The sequence below is a fragment of the Myotis nattereri genome (assembly GCF_964212035.1).
Source record: "Myotis nattereri genome assembly, chromosome: 11".
NCBI lineage: Eukaryota > Metazoa > Chordata > Mammalia > Chiroptera > Vespertilionidae > Myotis > Myotis nattereri.
In genome coordinates, this window is record NC_138086.1 from 10,369,744 (window position 1) to 10,389,940 (window position 20,197).

Below are 20,197 nucleotides of genomic sequence, written 5' to 3' on the forward strand. Positions count from 1 at the left end.
AATATCATGTCTATTGTATTTAGTATTTTTTAACTTCTTGCTCTCAGGGATACATTTAAGAAATGAGCAAATGCCTATAAAAAGATAGCAAGAATTGGAATAACAAAATGTTATTAGTAAGAACTTTCTCTTGTGTCAATTACTTTTGAGAAATAAAAAAAAAAATCAACCTGGTAGGTAATAGTGTAGCTTTGGAATATGTGGAAAGTATTTTACTGTAACTTCAGAGGTGAAAATCCAGGATTCTATTTTCCATATAATTTTAGCAGACTAACCAATTAAAATAAGACTTTTTTATTGAAAACTAAAAGGAGAAAACAAAAATTTATTATAAAATATTTTAGTCTGTTAAACTTTTATCAATTATTTACAATTATTCTGTGGTAGTTAAAATAATGCCTTCCTCAACAAAGATGTCTGCACAGTAATACTCCCACCCGTGGCTATGTGAGCTTACATTATGAAAGGGGCTCTGTGCGTGTGATGAAATTGAGGAGTTTTAGATGGAGAGATTATTTTGTATTATCTGGCTGGGCCCGATGTAATGTCTGGGAGGGCCCTCATTAGAGAGAGACAAGAGGGTCAGAATTGAACAGGAGGAGCGTGGCTCTGGAAGCAGAGGCCACAGTGATACACAGGGAGCCAAGGAACTGGGCGGCCTCTGGGAGCTGGAAAAGGCGAGGAAAAGGTTCTCTCCCAGAACCTCCCGAAAGAAACGAAGCCCTAGTGCTACTTTGATTTCAGCTCCGTGAAAAATATTGCAGAGTCCTGCCCTCTAAATACGGTAACGTGCATCATTTTCAGTCTAAGGCTGTGGAATTTTACTGCAGCGGCAATAGAAAACTAATATGTATGTACTCCTTTTTAATTTGATTCCAAGTTCTATTTTCTCATTCTTGTAGCAGTAAGAATTTTGTTGATGGCTTTTAAGAATTACCCTGCATGGAAATGATGGCAGTATGAGATTTCCCTATCATAGCTGAAGAAAATCCTAACAGAGGTCAGTCCTCTAAATCTAACACCTTTAACTTCTCAAGGCTATTACAATAGTCCAGTAAAAGAAGTTATAAAGGCAAAATGTTCTTCTTCCCTTCTTTTCTACCTTCCTTTGTTCTTTTCTTTCTCTTTTTCCCTTTCTCTTTTTTCTTTCTTCTTTCTTTCTTTCTTTCTTTCTTTCTTTCTTTCTTTCTTTCTTTCTTTCTTTTTCTTTCTTTCTTTCTTTTTCTTTCATTCTTCCTTTCTTTCTCTTTCTTTCTTTCATCTTTCTTTTGTTCACCTTTCTTTTTCTTTCTTTCTTTCTTTCTTTCTTTCTTTCTTTCTTTCTTTCTTTCTTTCTTATCTTTCTTTTGTTCACCTTTCTTTCTTTCTTTCTTTCTTTCTTTCTTTCTTTCTTTCTCTTTTAGTATAATCTCAAGAAAGTATAGGTGAGGACAGATGAAAATGGAAAACTAGACAGAAGTCAGCTCATAAAGAGGAGTAAATATCACCCTAAGCTTATAGTCCTGATGTACCATAAAATTCTTTTAGCAGGATGGTAACATGATCAAATAGTATTTCAGAAATATGTCTCAGGCAACAATATGGAGACTGGATTATGGAAAAACCAGACTGGGTGCAAAAAGTATATTTAGGAGTTTTCATTAATATTTCAGGAGAGAAGAATAAAGGCTCCAAGTTAAGTCAATAGTATTTAATATTGAAAAGATAGACCAAACATTACCCCTAATATAGAGGAATTATATATATATGACTTCTGATTCATTTATACATATAATGAAGAGGAAGAAAGGATCACATAAAATGCTTAAGTATGAAAGGGGAACTGGTGAAGAAGATGGCAGTTACCAAAATAAGGAATTGAGGCAAATTTTAAATGAAAAGATTATAATTTCCATGAAATCTGAGTGTCTCCCAGGACAGAGATCTGGTAAACAGTTAAATGTGTGGATTTAGAAATACAGATTTGGTTGCCAGCTTAGAAGAAGTCGTTGAATCAGGGTTTTAGATCAAGCTACACAGGATGAAGAATTAAAATTAAAAAGATAAAATAGGAAGTAAAGACCTCTGAGAAACACCAACATGCAATACACAGGAAAGACTAAAAGAATCTCAAAAAAAATATTTAAAAAATTAGTACAGAGTGACATGACAAAGACAAAACAAGGAAGAAAGAAGTGGTTACAAAGCCCAGTGCTACAGGGATGCGGGAAGAGAAAGCGCAGAAAATATTGCTGACGGACTGGGGAATAATTGGGTCACTGATGCTCCTCGGGAGAATGATCTCAGAGGCTGGTGAGAATGGCAGTCAGCCTGCAGGGACAGGAGGGCATTGGGAATTGTAAATAAGAAGAGGGAGGGTGGGGGGGAGGGGGGAGCTCAGCACTTGCACGTTTTCTTCTCTCTCCACACTCTCTCAGAGGAAGCATCTGTTCGCATGATTTCAAACACCTGCTACGTGCCTGACTCCCAAAGCTGCATTTCTGTTCCGATGGCCCACAAGGATGGACCCTGGAACGCAGTGGCTTGAGAAGTGAATTGGAGGTGCCGCAAGGCTCCTCACTACGCACCGTCTCTCTTCTTCTCACTGTGGCTGATGTCATCTATTCCCACAACTTAAATACAATTTACACACTAACAGAATATAAATCCTAAATTTTCCTTCTTTGCAGGTTCAGCTTTATATATATTAGAGGGAGAGGAACACACACACACACACACATACAGAGAGAGAGAGAGAGAGAGAGAGAGAGAGAGAGAGAGAGAGAAAGAAAGATTACTCACAAATATCTCAAAATTTAAAATTTATATGCCCAAATACTCATGATTATTCCCTCAAAACCTGTTTCTCCCCAGTCTTTAGTTAGTGGCATCATTATTCATCCAATTTCTCAACTCAGAAATTGGATAGTCTTCCTTGTACCTTTTCTTTTCCTCACCCACTACGTATGTCCATGCTAGCTCTCAAAAGTATGGCAAATGGAGTGTGGCCTTCTCCTCTCCCCGCCATGGCGTGTGCTCATCCACTGATACCTGTGTACTCTGAAAAGGGGGAAACATCTGGCAAAAATGTCACTTTGCCTGCTGTGTTTCAGGCTCCCATTCGACCAGATGTTGAGAACTTTCTTCACACCAACTTGCGCAAAAACAATAGACCAGCCCTATGCTGTCAGTGAATTGGCAGGGCATCGAACCAGTGCCGAGTCCTGGGGTCCTGGCAGAGCTGTGGCTCAAATTCCCAGAGTCTGAGGTGGTGGAACTCATCATTCTGGCCAGGGTGCTTTTGGAAATATGTGTCGTGGGGGCCACATGCTTACACCAACCAAAACCTGGCACCCTTGGCACCACAGAGTAAACACAACACAGAGACAATATGCCATCTGCTCTGCCCTGGCTGCCTCAGCCTTCCCAGCACTGGTCATGTCTAAAGGTCACCTCATTGAGGAAGTTCCTGAACTTCCTTTGGTGGTTGATGATAAAGTAGAAGGTTACAAGAAAACCAAGGAGGCAGTTTTGCTTCTTAAGAAACTTAAGGCCTGGAATGATACAAAAAAGGCCTATGCCTCTCCGTGAATGAGGGCTGGCAAGGGCAAAATGAGAAACTGTGGTCATATCCAGCGCACGGGACTTTGCATCATCTATAATGAGGACAGCGGTATCATCAAAGCCTTCAGAAACATCCCTGGAATTACTCTGCTTAATGTCAGCAAACTGAACATTTTGAAGCTTGCACCTGGAGGGCATGTGGGCCGTTTCTGCATTTGGACTGAAAGTGCTTGCTGCAAGTTAGATGAGCTGTATGGCACTTGGCCTAGAGCTGCCTCCATCAAGAGTAACTAGAGCCTTCCCATGCACAAGATGCTCAGTACAGGCCTGAGCAGAATCTTGAAAAGCCCAGAGATCCAAAGAGCCCTCCGAGCACCACGCAAGAAGATTCACCACAGGGTCCTGAAGGAGAATCCACTGAAAAGCCTGAGGATCATGTTGAAGCTAAACCCAGAGGCAAAGACCCTGCGCTGGAACACCGTTCTTCGCCAGGCCAAGAGCCACAGGCTGCGGGTGGATAAGCAGCAGCAGCAGCACTGGAACCCAATCAGATGAGAAGAGGGTTCCAGGCCAGAAGCCTGTGGTCGGGGAGAAAGGAGAGAAGGCTGTTGGTTTAAGAAGCAGAAGAAGCCTTTGGTGGGGAAAAAGGCTGCAGCCACCAAGAAATCAGCCGCTGAGAAGAAGCCCACAGAAAAGAAATCCACCACAGAAAAGAAACCTGTGGCGTAAACTTAAATTTGTTTCTTCCATAAAGGTCAAATCACTGTGGACAGATAATTTTGAACAAAAGTATGATCAAAGACAATGGAGAAAAAAGAAGTATCGCAAATGAATTTACCTTTATTGTTGCTACCAGAGCTCTAGTCCAAACCACCATCATCCCTAACTGTAAGTCCTCTGCTGCTGATCTTCCAGCACCCTCCGTTGCTGTCCTCAACTGTTCTTTTTTTAGATTATTTTATTTTAAAATACAAAAAAAATACCAAAAACATTTTGTCTTTTGGCTTTAATATCCCTTATGTGTTTTTTTTTAATTTATCTTTTTTATTGTTCCCTTTTTTTTTCCCATAACCCCCATCCTCCCTCCTCCTGTCCCTTCCCGAGGCCTTCACCCACTATTGTCTGTGTCCCCGGTTATGTATATATGCATATAAGTTCTTTGGTTGATCTCTCCCCTCCTCTCCCTCCAACACACTTCCCTCTAAAGATCCTCTGTCTGTTCCATGCTTCCATGTCTCTGGTCTATTTTGTTTGTCAGTTTATTTTGTTCATTAGATTCCACATATAAATGAGATCATGTGACACTTGTCTTTCTCTGACTGGCTTATTTCACTTAACATAATATTTTTAGGTCTTTCTGCGCTGTCTCAAAGGTAAGAGATCCTTCTCAATAAATCAACAAACAAGTGCTGGTGAATCCTCACTCATTGTAGAGAAAAGGGAACCCGAGTGCACTGCTGGTAGGAGTGCAGACTGGTGCAGCCACTGTGGAAAACAGTGTGGAGTGTCCTCAAAAAATCAAAAATGGAACTGCCATTTCACTCAGTAATCCCACTTCTAGGAATATATCCTAAGAATCCAGAAACACTATCAGAAAGAATGTATGCATCCCTATGTTCATAGCAGAGCAATTTACAATAGCTAAGATCTGGAAACAGCCCAAGTGCCCATCAGCAGATGAGTGGATAAAAAGGGAGTGGGTATATTTACACCATGGAATATTATGCAGCTGTAAAAGAAAAAAAAGGAATCTCAACTCTTCTTCATATATCTTCAGAATCGACTTTTAGAATCATAAAATGTCTTCTCTTCCCTTCTGCTTAACATCTTTCAATTGCTTCTCATTTCATCTAGAATAAAATCCAGTTTGCTTGTTCTGGCCTACAAGATGGACAGGTGACTCCCTGCCTATCCAACTTCATCTCAAATCACTCTCCCTGGTGCTCACTTGAACTAGCCACATGGACTTTTATTTTTAGTTAATGTAACAAAATGAGCACTACGCTCCCCCCACCCCATTTATCCTCCAGACACACCTTTTTTTTTCATGCCTGGAATGTCTTTTTCTTGGGTTCTTTGAAAGACTGACTTCTAATCTCTCAAGACTTGATTATAAAGTCTCCTGACTACTTTGTTTAAATGGATCCTTCCCTAATATTTTCCATTTCTAAATCCTTTGCGGTGTTCACATTGTTCTAATTATTCATATGTCATTATTTGTTACCTATGTTACCAACTACATTCTAAGCTTGTTTAGGACAAAGAAATTGTCTCTTTCACTTATAATTAGACATCCTGTATTGTTCACAGCACCTAGTATATGGCAGGTTCTAAATAAATATTTTTGAAACAAACAAATGAGTGAATGAGAAAAAAACCAAAAACAATGGTGATTACAACACATTGGATGCTTACTTTATGCCAAGAACTATTCTAAGCATTTTACATGTATTAATTTTTTAATTTTCTCAACAATCCTATGGAGTAAGAATGATTCTCATTCTAATTTTAATGTTGAAAATACTGAAGCAAAGAGAAGGTAAGTAATATGTCAAAGGACACATAGCTAGTAGTGCCAAGATTTGAACCTAGGAGGTGTACTTTCAGAGTTTATACTCTTAATCAGCTTTAAAAATTTTGGAGTGCTTGACCATAAAATGAGAAGTCTTGGGGGACTTTAGTTATCATAGATAGCTCTGGGGTTAGAGAGTGTTGTTTTGTTTTGGGGTGTGTGTGTGTGTGTGTGTGTGTGTGTGTGTGTGTGTGTGTTTGTGTGTGGAGACTTCATGTTTACATGTACAGGGTAACATTTAATTGAGGAGAGAGAGGTAGTAGATATAAGCAAGAAAGAATGACTGATTAAGTAGGTGAATGAAAAATAGGTGTTGAGTGGGATCTAAAGCAGAGGACCTAGTTTTGACAAAAGCATCATCTTTCTATGAAACGGGAAAAGAATGTGTTTTAATAAAGATATTTTTAGATTTATGAGGAGGGAATTGAAAATATTTTCTTTTTAAATTAGATTTTCTCAGTAAACTTATAGGCAAATTCATCTGCTGAGGGTGTGGACAGAGGTGATGAGATATAAAGTTGGATGAGAGACATAAAGTGTACAAAACCTACTAAATGGAACAGAAGAGAAGAGGAAGGTCCCACTAAAACTGAAGATCACTAATTTGTAAAGTCCTCAATCTGCATATTGTCCTGGACTGTTTTCTTTGACAGCTGCCTGGAGGCTGAGCTAAGAGGCTGCACTGAACAAGGATTATCAGGTATGACAGACAACAATGGGGCAAGAAGGGACTCTACTTGTGCGAACTTACTGGGATGAAAGGGGAAAAGGCTGGATGTGAAAGGGAACAAAGACCAAAAGGTGAGAAAATTGAATAGTCAGTGGATTAACAGACTCAGTTAAATCAAAGAGAAAGTATAAATAGTGAGAGAGCAAGGGAACGGGAAGGCTGAGAGCTGTGGTCCCAGCCCAGAACACTGGATCCTCTGAAGGCTCCTGTCCGTGGGAAACAAGGTGCTTCACAGCCTATCCCCATTGACTTTCTTTTTAAAATCTATTTTTATTGATTTCAAAGAGGAAGGAAGAGAGAGATAGAAACATCAATGATGAGAGAGAATCATTGATTGGCTGCCTCCTGCACGCCCCCACTGGGGACCGAGCCTGCAACCCAGGCATGTGCCTTTGGCCAGAATTGAACCTGGGACCCTTCAATCCATAGGCTGATGCTCTATCCACTGAGCCAAACAAGTTAGGGCCCCATTGACTTTTATAGCATTTTTATTCTTTCTTTCAATTGCTCACATACCTTAATCCTTAGGAAACCATTTGAAATTGTCATAAATATCCATGCTTATTAATACTGATCACTTTCTTGGTGGTGGCAAAAATTCTGCCATGAAAGGTTTATTGGTAACATGTACTTGTCTATCAACCAGGCTTCCCCTTCTTCATGGCAAATTAGCTCCAAAATTGCAGCTTCAAACATGGTTGTAATCCTCTTCCTTACTGTTCGTAGAATATTTTACAATGACAAAATGTTGGCCATTTTCTTAACTTGAAATATGATGCTTTCAGGAGACTTAAAGACAGTGATGCCTGGCATAAATCATTTTATTTTTTAAAAATATATTTTATTGATTTTTTTTACAGAGAGGAAGGGAGAGGGATAGAGAGTTAGAAACATCAATGAGAGAGAAGCATTGATCAGCTGCCTCCTGCACACTCCCTACTGGGGATGTGCCCGCAACCAAGGTACATGCCCTTGACCAGAATCGAACCCGGGACTCCCAAGTCCACAGGCTGATGCTCTATCCACTGAGCCAAACCGGCCAGGGCATGATTTTTAAACACTTCCACCATTTTCATTATTTTCACCATCAGTGTCACAGTTGGTGTGTCTTCTCTGTCATTGAAACTGAATTTTTAGATATGCAGCCACAAAATTATAGGGAAGGCAAACAACTGGCATGGAACCCAAAGGCAATAATCAATAAGACTTACAGTAAAATGTGTTTTTATACAACATTTTACAATTTACACAGCACTTTCTTATGCGTGGATCCCTTTTATGATCTCATATATGTCATATTTGATCCCTTATGATTGTGATCCCCTATTTAACACTTTTTACTGAGGAGATAATTAAAGTTATTAAAGTAGCACAAAGTTAAAAACCAACTCATCCATGTCTGCTTATCTCTATTTTGGTGTTCTCTTTAACGTGACAACTATGTTGCCCTAGCTGGTTTGGCTCAGTGGATAGAGTGTCAGCCTTTGGACTGAAGGGTCCTGGGTCTGATTCTGGTCAGGGGCACATACTGGGATTGTAGGCCTGATCCCCAGCAGGGGGCGTACAGAAGGAAGCCAATCAATGATTCTCTTTCATCATTGATGTTTTTATCTCTCTCCCCCTCTCCTTTCCTCTCTGAAATCAATAAAATATATTTTTTAAAGTAAAAACTATGTTAATAATCAGAGTGATAAAAATGGCATACATTGCTGGTGAGTATAGAAATTTTGCTTAGTGTCAGGCACAGAGCTTGGAGCACTACCAGTCTGGCCTCACGTAACCCTCACAACAGTGACGTGAGCAGCATTGTTCTCTAGGCTCTACACATCAGAAAGTGAAGATAAAGCATAGGTTAAGGAGCTCTAAAGCAAAGCAAGGCTTCAAATCTTCACTGGTCTCACAACTGAGATTTTGTTTTTCATCAGAATAATTATTAAAATGAAGCTGTTTCCATTTCAAATTAAAAAAAAATGTCTTTAAATGATAATACCGAATGCTGAACAGGGAACAATGCAACAGGCAGCAGCATGAGTTGTTGCCAGAGAGGTAAATTTGTACATGTTCATAGCCAAAGGAAATGAACCTTGAGGTGTAAAACATTTGAAGCATCAAGATGATCATTGAAACATTACTAGTAATGATTCTAAAATGTAGTGAACATATAAAATTTTAAATGTATATACCCTGATAGACTCTCTCTAGTATTCTTCAAACTATGGCATGTAATTTGCTTCTTTTACTCAGGTCAAAGGGCTTATTGCTTAAAACAATCATAAAATTACTAAAAAGCAAAAACTTTGAAAGCAAGTCTAAAGTAATTACTATTAATCAAAAATTTTAAAAAATAGAATGATACATCAAGTGATTCTAACACAAAATAAACCATGACTTTTAAGCAAGCTATTTTGAGAACAGTGCCATCATGTTATTCATTACCGATACTCTGGCCCTCACTTCCATCTAATCTTACCATTGAACTTATTTAATAAAAGTACACAGAGTAGCATCTAAGTCCTGCACATGGACAAGACATTTTCATGGGAAAAGTTAGAATTTTAGGAGTGTTGGAAAGCAGCACATGAAAGTCTTTCAAACAATAACAGGATATTTCAAATGATCAATGTAAATGGACTAGGATACTCAACCACTTAGGCCAGACCTTATAACACTGTGCTTACAGCAGACAAGCCTATTATATTCTCCCCATAAATGTGTGAATACATCATTCTCCCCATATTTATAGTGGTGTGTTTGTCTTGCCCAAACTTGGAAGCTTGTTTCAAAGTAAATTTCCTAGGGGAACATAAGCATGGATGCATACATGGGCTTGATTTTTAAAAGCAGCTCAAATAATAATGGCAACTAGATTCTCTTACCTCCTCAAAGGTTTTGTTTGCTGTTTTTGTTGTGGTGGTTTCCTTCTTTCAAACTCTTCTTCTAAGAAGAACTATGATTAGTGTCAAGGTCAACTTTTTCTTACCACAAGTCATTCATGACTGGATTGGTAACCTGATTTCTGAGAAGTCATTTGCTGTCATATGTCTAGCGTCAACCCTTCAGAAGAGGAAGAGGATATGATGCCTTGTTAGTGCTTGCCCAAGTTAGGGTAGAGTTTCAATGTAATTGAACTCTATCTGTGCATAGGGAAATGTGTGATTATTTTTTAGCCTATAAATATATTGCCAGCCCTAGCAAGTGGAAAGACATCTCACTCTAGAAAGACAAATGCTGCAATGTGTCACTTTCAAACTTCTCTCACTGGTCCCAGGAAAATAGGTACAGATTTCAAATAAAGTTATTTAAAGTAAATTCTGGTGTACAGACACCCACGTCCTCCGAAGATAATTTTCCAGATAGATTGTCTCCAGTCAATCTGACCACTTTCACCTGACAGGCAAGCCAGTCAAACAAGCAGTCACAGTGGGCCAAGAATCTGTCAAAATGGTTTGCTTAACTGGTGATTACTTTTTGACTGACTTGAGCAGTCGAGTTAATCAAAACAGTCAAACCAATCTTCGCTCTTCCTGTTTTAGTGGGTATGCCCTGTTTATGTATTTGAAAGGAGTTTTATTAAGTGGCATTGTTTAAAAGAAACAAGTCTAAAAAGTTGTGAGCAAATCGTTTGATAATTAGGGCTCTCTTCAGAGTTGGTCCTCAGCTTCAACACTGGGCAGAAAGGTTCACTGGACCTGCCTGAGAGGTACAGAGGGAGGCGAGGGGGAGGGGCAGGCTAGAGCAAAGCACCATGGGAGCAGGAAGGACCCATATGCCCATTTCCTAGCATTTCTCGGTTAGAGGACTGAGACGTGTGTCCTGATAAGCGAATCGGCTAGTTATACTTTTTAAGATTAAATTAAAGCTCTTAGAAAGAACCTAATGTAGAGTTTGGCGACATAGATGTCACTGTTGATAATGCTTTTCTGTTCTTACTGTGAATAGCCTTTTTTGTCAGAAGAAGGATAAGCTTTAAGAATCCCCTTACTTGATTTAAAAATGAGGGTGAGGGCGATTTAATTTCTCAGCTTGCACAAATGACAAGCTTGAATTGCAATTTGATGTCTCAAAAGCATTGTTAGAGCACCAATTGAAATTGCAAGTTTGGGAATTTGCCCACATGGCTTCAAACTTGAGCTCCTCACTGGCAATCTATGTGCCTGTGGGTCCAATATTTCCCTCTCAAAATGTAAATGCCCTTACCTGTACAGTGAGTGCAATAATACCACTCAATTCCTAGGGCTGCCTGATGACTAAATGACTTCATGTGAGCACAGCACTTTTAATAAGGTAGGGTAAGGAGGACTTCTGACCACAGGAAGAGAGTCCAGCTCAAGTTCACCATAACTGTGAGAGCATCTTGTTCAAATGAAGTATTTTTATAAAGAACTAAACTTCTTTTATAGCAGCATCTTATGTTTGTTTGGTCTTGCTGCAATTAATAGTGTCATCATTTAATATCTTTATTATTTATAATAACACTAAGAAGCATGTGGCTAGTTTCTAGGTCCCCATCTATGCAGACATTGAGCTAGGTGTTTTACCTTCAGTGTCACATTTAATAACCATATGCTAGTAACCCAACAAGGTATATTAGGTTTACATGAAGAAACTGAGCTTCAATTACATTACATGAGCAACCTGGGATTAAACAACTGGTTATGACAGAGCTTGTTTTGAAACCTAACTGTCTTGCTTTAAAACCCATGTTCGTTCTAATTTACCATGCTTCTAAGAGCTTATATTGTAATAAATTAATAATATATTTCTGGTTCTTCAAGGAAAGAAGAGTAGTTGATATTACAGTCTTGTGACTTCCTAAACAGAACTTGTCTATCGGACCTCTGAAGGTGTTACAAATAAATCAGAGAAGCCAAAATGATTGAACACTGATCTATGATATTCAGACCCCATGCTCTTTCCACTATCTATATTGCCACTTCGTGTTCCAAAAGAATAAAGCAAAATGTCTGAAATATAAAACTCACATATCTCAAAGGATGTTGGTGGAGCTGGACAGGATTTCAAAGACTGGTTAATTCAGCAAATACAAAGGAGAATGTCTTGTTAATTTGTTAACTGTTTTTATTGATTTGAGAGGAGGAGAGGAAAGGAGATGGGTAGAGAGATAGAAACATCAACTCAAGAGAAAATCAGGTATCTGCTGCCTCCTGCATGTACCCCACAGTGGATTGAACCCACAACCCTGGCATGTACCCTGCCCCTGAATCGAACCGTGACCTCTCTCGGTTCCTAGATTGCCACTCAACCACTGAACCACACGAGCCGGGCAAATGTCTTGTTAATTGAAGATGGCTGTAGCATCAATTAATAGCCTTCAAACTAAGCAACTGTGGTAACATCAAAACCTTCCACACTATTTCTTGGCTGATTTTTCAGTTATTGGTAGAGGTTGTAATCTGATAATAATGTACAACAAGCCTAAAAACTCTGAAGGAACTTGAATGAATGATAACGGGGAAGAGCCCGAGCTTCCAGCTAAAACTCAGCATAGGAGAGTATACTCCAATTTATAGGATTAACATCTCAGGAGACTTGCCCTAGGTTAGTTCATCTCTCTGTGATGCCTTATCCTCTAGATGGAAATAAAAACAGTGAACTCTCTTAAATGTGCCCTACGGTCTGATTAAAGATTGAAAAGGTCTCTAAAAATCTACAGCACTCCCAGGAAAAAATGCTAACTATCATTATCATTATTACACCAAATGCCATAATTTGGTCTCCTCAGATTCCCTTTTTATGTAGATTCCATCAAACTCTGACTTTTGACTTTTTGCCTGTCTGACCAAATCTCCAATGACAAAGCAAAGGGAAATGTTGAGGCAATTAGTGGGAAATGGAAGCAATTAATTCCCTTTTTTAGTGGAGACCTGGCCTCTGTGAACCAGTTTAACCAAAAATAATCAATGACCTTTCTCTGACCAAACTGAAGCAAATCTACTTGATATTTGTCACTAGTTATCCTTCTACTGCTTCAACATTAATGAGTGTCTTCACTCTGCCCCTTTCTTTTATGAATTGGAGCCATCTATTCTGGTCCCTTGTTACCTCTGCAACTGCTATTTTTGCAAATGTAACACAGTCAAAGACCTCATTATCCATACATAAGCCTAGGAACCATTTTTAGCATTGCAGCACTTTCTGATTTTCCCTAACCCTTCTCTCTTGAACTGTTTTCCTTCAGTGACATAAAGATCGGCTCTGGTTCAAAATGAATGAAAAAGAACAACAAAGATGAAGTTTAAATTTAAAAGTGGGAGGAAAAATGATTGCATAATTTACCTATGTTTAAGCACCACACAGACCTAGATCCAAGTCTCTGCTCCATCACTTCCTCACTGGTCACCTTGGGAAAGTTAAGTATCCTTCCGAAACCTCGCCTTTCTGAACAATAGAGATAACAGCTTTTGCCTCAAGGGTATTGTCAGACTCAAAAGAGGTGATACATGTAAAGCCTTTTAGTACCTGACTAGAGCCCAATCAATGTTAGCTATTATCAACTGGTGGAGAACAGAGAAAAGATTTCAGGTAATATAGCTGATACTGATACTGATTAAAACTCTTCTAAGATGACTGCTACCCAAGCAAGTTAGCATTTACTGACTCCCATTTATCCCCAGGAGAGGACTTATTATTTTAGTGTATACATTTATTTTGTAAATTATTTCCTACTTCTGTGTTTTGAAATATCTTTGCTTGCTATTTTGTTGTTGCTGTTTTGTCGTGCATTTCACTGAGTGTGTCCAAAAGACTGAATATAAGTGAATTTAGATACTACTTAGTATAACCAGTATTTCATGTTGAAACAAATTAATTGGCAATACATTTTTAGAAAATATGGAAGAGCAGAGGGGACCTATAAAGAAAAAGAAAACAAAAAAAAATTAAAGGTTACTTCCCAAATTCATTTTATACTTAATTTTGCTCTGAGAGTTCTGTGCTAAGGTAACATCCTTCGAGGTTGTTTTCAGGAGAGGGTATTATGGGAAGAAAGGCCATTAAATAGTAGTTTATGGTTATCCTTCATGCTCTGAAAATCTATCTGAAATGTGAGATCCTGGGTCCCATAGGAAGAAGGAGAGAGGTCCTACCTTTAGGCACTGAGCTGTATTTCCAATCTTAGAGCTCCCATATTCAGTATAAGTTTAGCATCCCAGGAATAAATACAGCACAGCTCTTCAGGCACAGCAGACCTAACTTTAACACGACTAGATTCTTTCTTCACACTCAGTCCAAATCCCAGTCCTTCGCTCTCCACACAGGATGCTAGATATTAATTTAACTGAAAATATTCAGCAAACACACACACACACATACACACAAACACACACACAAACTGAGAGAGAGAGAGAGAGAGAGAGAGAGAGAGAGAGAGAGAGAGAGACTTACTCAAAGTCACATGGCAAATTAGCAAGCTAAAAATGCTGAACTGACTTCCTATTTCACAGTGTGTTCTATCAGGACTAAGCCAAGCAACCACAAAGAAATGACTAAATCACTTGCAAATATTTGCTTGTTCCACTGCTTTGGGAGCCTTCCATGTTCCATTTAAGTACTTCTTTCTAGAGTGAAAAATGACATAGTCCATCACCTTTGATTTTCTTATGAAATAGGTTCTATCATATTTTTAGCCAAATACTTGTCTTCTTTTCTTGCCAGGGGGACAATCGCTTTGCAGAGTACTATCCAGAGACACATGTTTGTCCTTGCTCTCTTACAGAAGATACACTCTATAAATAAAATCTAAAACTAAGGACTCTAGTATGTGTTCCAAATGGACAGAGATATCCCACTGAAACACAGTCAGATCAAGCTACTCCCCTTGTGAAGATCCCAAGCTCTAATCAAAGACCACTGGATGTGCCATGCTTTTTACAACTCCATGCTAGTTTTTGCTTTGATGTCTTTCTCTTGCCCTTTTCTTGCCTAGAAAATAGCTAATTATTTTTCAATTTCTACTTCAACCTTCATATTTTTGATGGTTGCAAAACCCCAGACTAATAGCAAATTCGTATACACTTTTTGTAGCACTTTCCAGTTTGATTAATTGGTGAAATGCAATTGCTCCTGGGCAGGTAATATATCTGACATAGCTTATCCTCAAAACCTAGTGTGGCACCTGGTACACGCCTCTACTTATACCTTAAACTTAAGTAAACTTATATAGACATTAACTAAGTGATAGCTCAAGACAAAATCACACATTTTCTACATTCTCCAGAGGATGAGGTTATCAGTCATCTCATTTGGGCAGACTCCGCCTCTGACTTGTTTCTACACTTACATGTCCACAATAAGCATTCAAAAAGCTAATAAAAAGTGGGGGTTTTTTATTTGCAATAAAAACTATCGATGTTTTAAAATTTGAGAGCAGAGAAAAAGTAGAGGAGGTTGATATGATTATGCGAAGAACATATAATAGTAGGTATAGTACTGATGGAATGATAAAAGTATCCATCATTCGAAAAGTGCCTTTCACATGTGAAGGGCAATAATAAGCTACAGAAAAGGAAAAGTGATTAAGTGGAGAGAAACATTCGAGAGTATAACTAAAGGATGATGCCTCTTAGACTACAATTAATTAAGAAATCTAAAAGTTTACCAGAATTTAGTCTGATGTTAAAAAAAAAATGCTGCTTACAAAACTGTTATAGAACTCAGATTGTTCAGTAGGGTCAAATCCATTTGAATTTGCACAGGATCAAAAGAAGCAAAGAGTGTAAACATCTTAGCTGCTGAAAAATTCCCTGAAGATACTTGATGAGATCATTACCTGCCCGATTTTCAATGTAGCCGGCACTGGTCTAAATTTGGGGGGAGTGGGAAAAGATGTTGGAGAGAATGAGTTTTGGCAAGAGGGAGAAAAGGATATAGCAAAATATATATGAAAGTTCTGGCTCAAATTTTTATCTGGATGGAAATATACCTAAGGGAAGCTGAATATGTTTCAGAACTTAATTTGTTCATGTGTTCTGTATTGGAAACATGTTCACACAATAAGAAATAAGAAAGGAACGAAGGGCGGAATGAAAGGATCTCTGGCCAGTGGAAGAAGCTAGAGAGTGAACCACACTCTGTTCTAGTATGCAGGCTGAGGAGGAGTGTTTCAGGAGAGGCAAGAGAAGATTTGAAACATTCTCACATGGTATGAATATGAAGGAGGCATGGGAATCCTTATTAAAACTCAATCTCTGTTTCCTAGACTCTGCTTCTTTTATTTGAAATTGTTGTGTAAGAATGTTAAATTCTACTTTTGAATTCCACCTATTCTTTTATAACTGAAGAGAGAAAAAAGAAAAGTGAAAATCATTAGCCCCAACCTCTCTCTGTATCCTGAGAGCAATTACAAAATCAGAAAGAAGGGCTTTCTCTCCTTGACCAATCTATTCTTAAAACAGGTCACCTGAGGAAACTCCACATACTACCTTACTATGTCCCTTTTCAATAATGATTCCTCCAGTTTTTCTAATGTTTAATGTAAACTACCTGTAATACATTCTCACACTATTCTAGTTTTGTTGATACAGTTATCTAGGCTTTCTATGCTCCAAAAATAAAATTTAACAGAATCACAAAATTATCTGTCATTCTCTAGGTCTCATAGGCAAAGTAATATTTGCCAGATGTTGATATATTGCCAAACACCTCCACCCCAACCCACAGATTCTGTAACTGACTGGTAACTCACAACTCTATAAAATAAGAAATACTGTATATTAGTTTCTTGTTATTCATTTTTTTCTACAAGACTGCTGTTAAGCTCTTCCCTCATAGGTTATGTTTTTGAGGACATGTGTGATTCTTTCAGCTTTGCTTATACATCCGCTCTATGCCTCACAGATTCTTCTTTCTGACCTTAATAAACATAATCAGTAAAACCTGCACAGGAACTATATTTTGCATTATACATTTGTGTTGTTTTTTTTGCCAAATAATAAAAAATAAATTGCGATCTGCTATTTGTGAACATTAACTTTCTGGATCTGTTTTCACTCCATTGCTTAATCTATCTTTTCTTTTTACTATGAAATTAATTAAATTTATCTCCATAAAGAATCTGGCATGTCTAGCTGATTTCATATAATTTTATTTGTAAGTTGACTTATAAAGAATTGAATGATTGCATTTCCACATGTATCATATATTCATTATTTTATCAATAGCTATCATTCCCTTTGAAACATATTTCATTAGTTTGTTTGGAATTACTGGATAAGAATATTTTTTTCAGTTTTTCCTTCCCTTATTTCTTTTGTATAGCTACTTAAACCACTGTTTTCAAATTTATTTTCTATGTCCACTGTGTTAATTACCATAATTTCAAAAAAGTTTACTTATACAGGAAATGTGCATCATATTTAAAGGCCTCATAATTTGTCTTTCTAGAACTTATAACAAACACTTGTGCCACAGTCATTAAAATTAAGCTGGCTTTTAAGAAACGTTTTTCAGCTTATTTCATTTTTGACATCAGATCCAAGTTTCAGTTCAACAAAATTTGCTCATACATACTTCTTTGGAATGGAACTGAAAATTAAAAATGATTATAATAATAATTAAAACAAAAGAAATAGAAAACATGAAAATTATATATATCCCATTTGCTTTATAGCTAAAAAAATATTTTTTAATTCTGAGGATGGATATCACAAAGTTTGGCTTCTTTAAGATAGCTTTCACCAAAATGATAAAAGATTTAGTACTAATTCAAAAGCTATTCAAAAGTATAAAACTATGTTCAGATTCATCTAAAATAGAAGTGAAGCAGGACTGCCTGAATAATCTTGATAATGAACTCCATATTCTGTTTCACTTTGCTTTGTTGATACAGTCTGAGCAGGGAAGGATTGTGAAGTTTCTTTCAGTCTCTTTAGGTTTAAATAAAGTTTCTAGTAAGCAACTTACTAATATGTTACCTGAAATGAATTAAAGATGACCTCAGGTTTATTTTTCTCAAAATGTCTATTTCCAATAAAACATTTTAAGACAATATTAAAAGTATGAAATTATTATTCATATAAACAAATATATATAAAATACATGTGCAGATAGGTATATGTATATATTCATATATATAACTTTCAAGTCTCCACTCCAAGTTTCATTATTATAATTGAAACTATTACTGTACACAATTATTGCTCTGGAATTCTTCACATCTCCTATACAAACTTTCTGGATCCAAATCTTCATTATAAACCCAAAAGAACATTTAACCCCAGGAAAATACCATATGCTAAAGTACTATCTGGTGTTATTTCTGCTATGAGCAGTAAAATTTTCCTACATTTAAAAGCCAATGAAAAATATATTGATAAAATATAAACAGAAATTAACATTTACTCATAAAATAATATATAAGATGCCATAAAATGTTAAATTATGTTCCAACTTAATAAATAATTGAGGTTATCAAACTAGAAGAAGAAATTGCTTTGGTTATCATGAGCTAAAACAGTGATTTCTCCATCTTGTTAACATAAGGACATTGAGTTTCAGATATATTTACCCAAATTACAGCAAACTACAGTTGACTACTCTAATATGCTGTTGCCTACTGATCATGCAAAATGAAACCACAATTATAAACAAGCCACACATATCAAAGTAAAATAAATATTGATTAGACTCCTTTTCAGCATTTGTTTAAAGTACAGAAGATTAACTTGCTAGTTTAGTTACCTACCAGCAATGATTGGATTCTATCACTGTTATCACTTCTACAAACAGCACCAAAGTATAACCCCTCTTGCCATAACATAAGCACCATGCCAAAGAGACAACCATAGTAAAAGAACTGATCATGAATAATTTGAAGTGGTTGAAATCCTGTTAGTGGAGGAAAGAGAAAAGAGAAGTGGCTCATTAGGGCATTTCCTGAAACTTGGTTGGGATTTCAGTTAAGGAAGAAGAAATGACACAGCAGTTTCAAGTAAGGGAAGTTCCTTTCTTTATCTAAAGTATGCTACCAAATTGAGAAACAGCACTCTAACAAAACTACTCTAGCACAGTGCAGTGGCCACAGTAAAAGCTCTCATATATTCCATTATTGCCCCATAAGTAACATTTCTGTCCAGAATATACACAAGCATTATATGACTGTTATAAAAATGGACGTAAGATTCCACATTTATTGTTAAGCCTCACATTTAACATTTTTTTAACAAACTGACCCACACCAATTTTCAATTTCAAGAATTGCAGTTTTCTCGCCCTAGCTCAGTGGAGAGAGCATTGGCCTGTGGACTGAAGGGTCCCAGGTTCAATTCCAGTCAAGGGCACAAGCCCTGGTTGCGGGCTTGATCCTCCAATGGGGGGTGTGCAGGAGGCAGCCAATCAATGATTCTCTTTCATCATTGATGTTTATACCTCTGTCTTCTTCCTTTCTCTCTGAAATCAATAAAAATATATTTTTTTTAAAAAAAGAATTGCAGCTTTCTTTAGAATATTACTAGATTTTGAGTTTTTACTCAAGGCCATCAAATTTCATATAATCACATTTTCCTTGCATATAATTTTCCTCTCAATGTGACTCCAGAAAAATATTTATCTTATCCAAGAATATTTTATCTTCTCATATAGATGTAAGGTATATAATTTAGCTTATAAGGTGTCTGATTTATATTATTTTTCATAATCCAGTATTTTTAAGGGACTTTTTTTTTTAAATCACTGCCTTCACAAATGAAATGTCTAAAGAGGTCTCATTCTATATAGTAGTTATCTGCATGAACTTTAAAAAAATCAAAAGATACAACTCTGTTTCCAAACTATAATTTGTGCTGTGCAAAGCTGCCTTCACTTGGTAACAATTACACCATTTGCTTATTTTACTTATATTTAAAAACAATATATGTGAAGCAAAACATTCATATTCATTACTGAAGTTTCGTGCAAAGGTTATGTTCACATTTCTCTTGCTTTTGTCTTTTAAAAAAGTCACTCATCCTGCCCAAGTTACACATGAGCAGAGTGGATCCTTCATGCTGACAACACTTCTCCTGCAGGCTGTTGGAAGACAGGATCTCATTCACTGAAATGGTAAGGGGAAATGGAACTACAGACAGAGCAAGACTGGCATCTGCTCCAAGTACTTAGAATTGATCCTGTCACACAGTAGACAGTATATATTAAACAACAAGGCTTAATAGCCTTCATATTAATCTCTCCATCAAAACTAATACCACATTTATTTATTCATTCACTCATTCATTCATTTATTAATAAACTTCTATTGAATATCTACCATGTATCAGGCACTAGAAGACAAAGACAAACAGTTATTCTCATTACCCTGAAAGAGATTAAAATCTAATAGAATTTGGGAAGATAAATTA

General features: G+C 37.1%; 1 protein-coding gene and 1 pseudogene across 2 annotated transcripts in view; one reads left to right on the forward strand and one right to left on the reverse strand.

Annotated features, from left to right (window-relative positions):
• TFEC (transcription factor EC) overlaps nucleotides 1–18,663 on the reverse strand; it is a gene marked incomplete at its 5' end in the record, with an annotated part of 89,738 nt that extends 71,075 nt beyond the window's left edge. The window contains one exon of the mRNA XM_081101672.1: nucleotides 18,547–18,663. Within this exon, the coding sequence (XP_080957798.1) occupies nucleotides 18,547–18,630 (84 nt within the window). The remainder of the gene's footprint in view (nucleotides 1–18,546) is intronic.
• LOC308526705 (large ribosomal subunit protein uL4-like) lies at nucleotides 3,006–4,272 on the forward strand (annotated as a pseudogene). The gene has a single exon. The product of its transcript is annotated as a large ribosomal subunit protein uL4-like (transcript).
• Nucleotides 18,664–20,197: the final 1,534 nt, after the last annotated feature.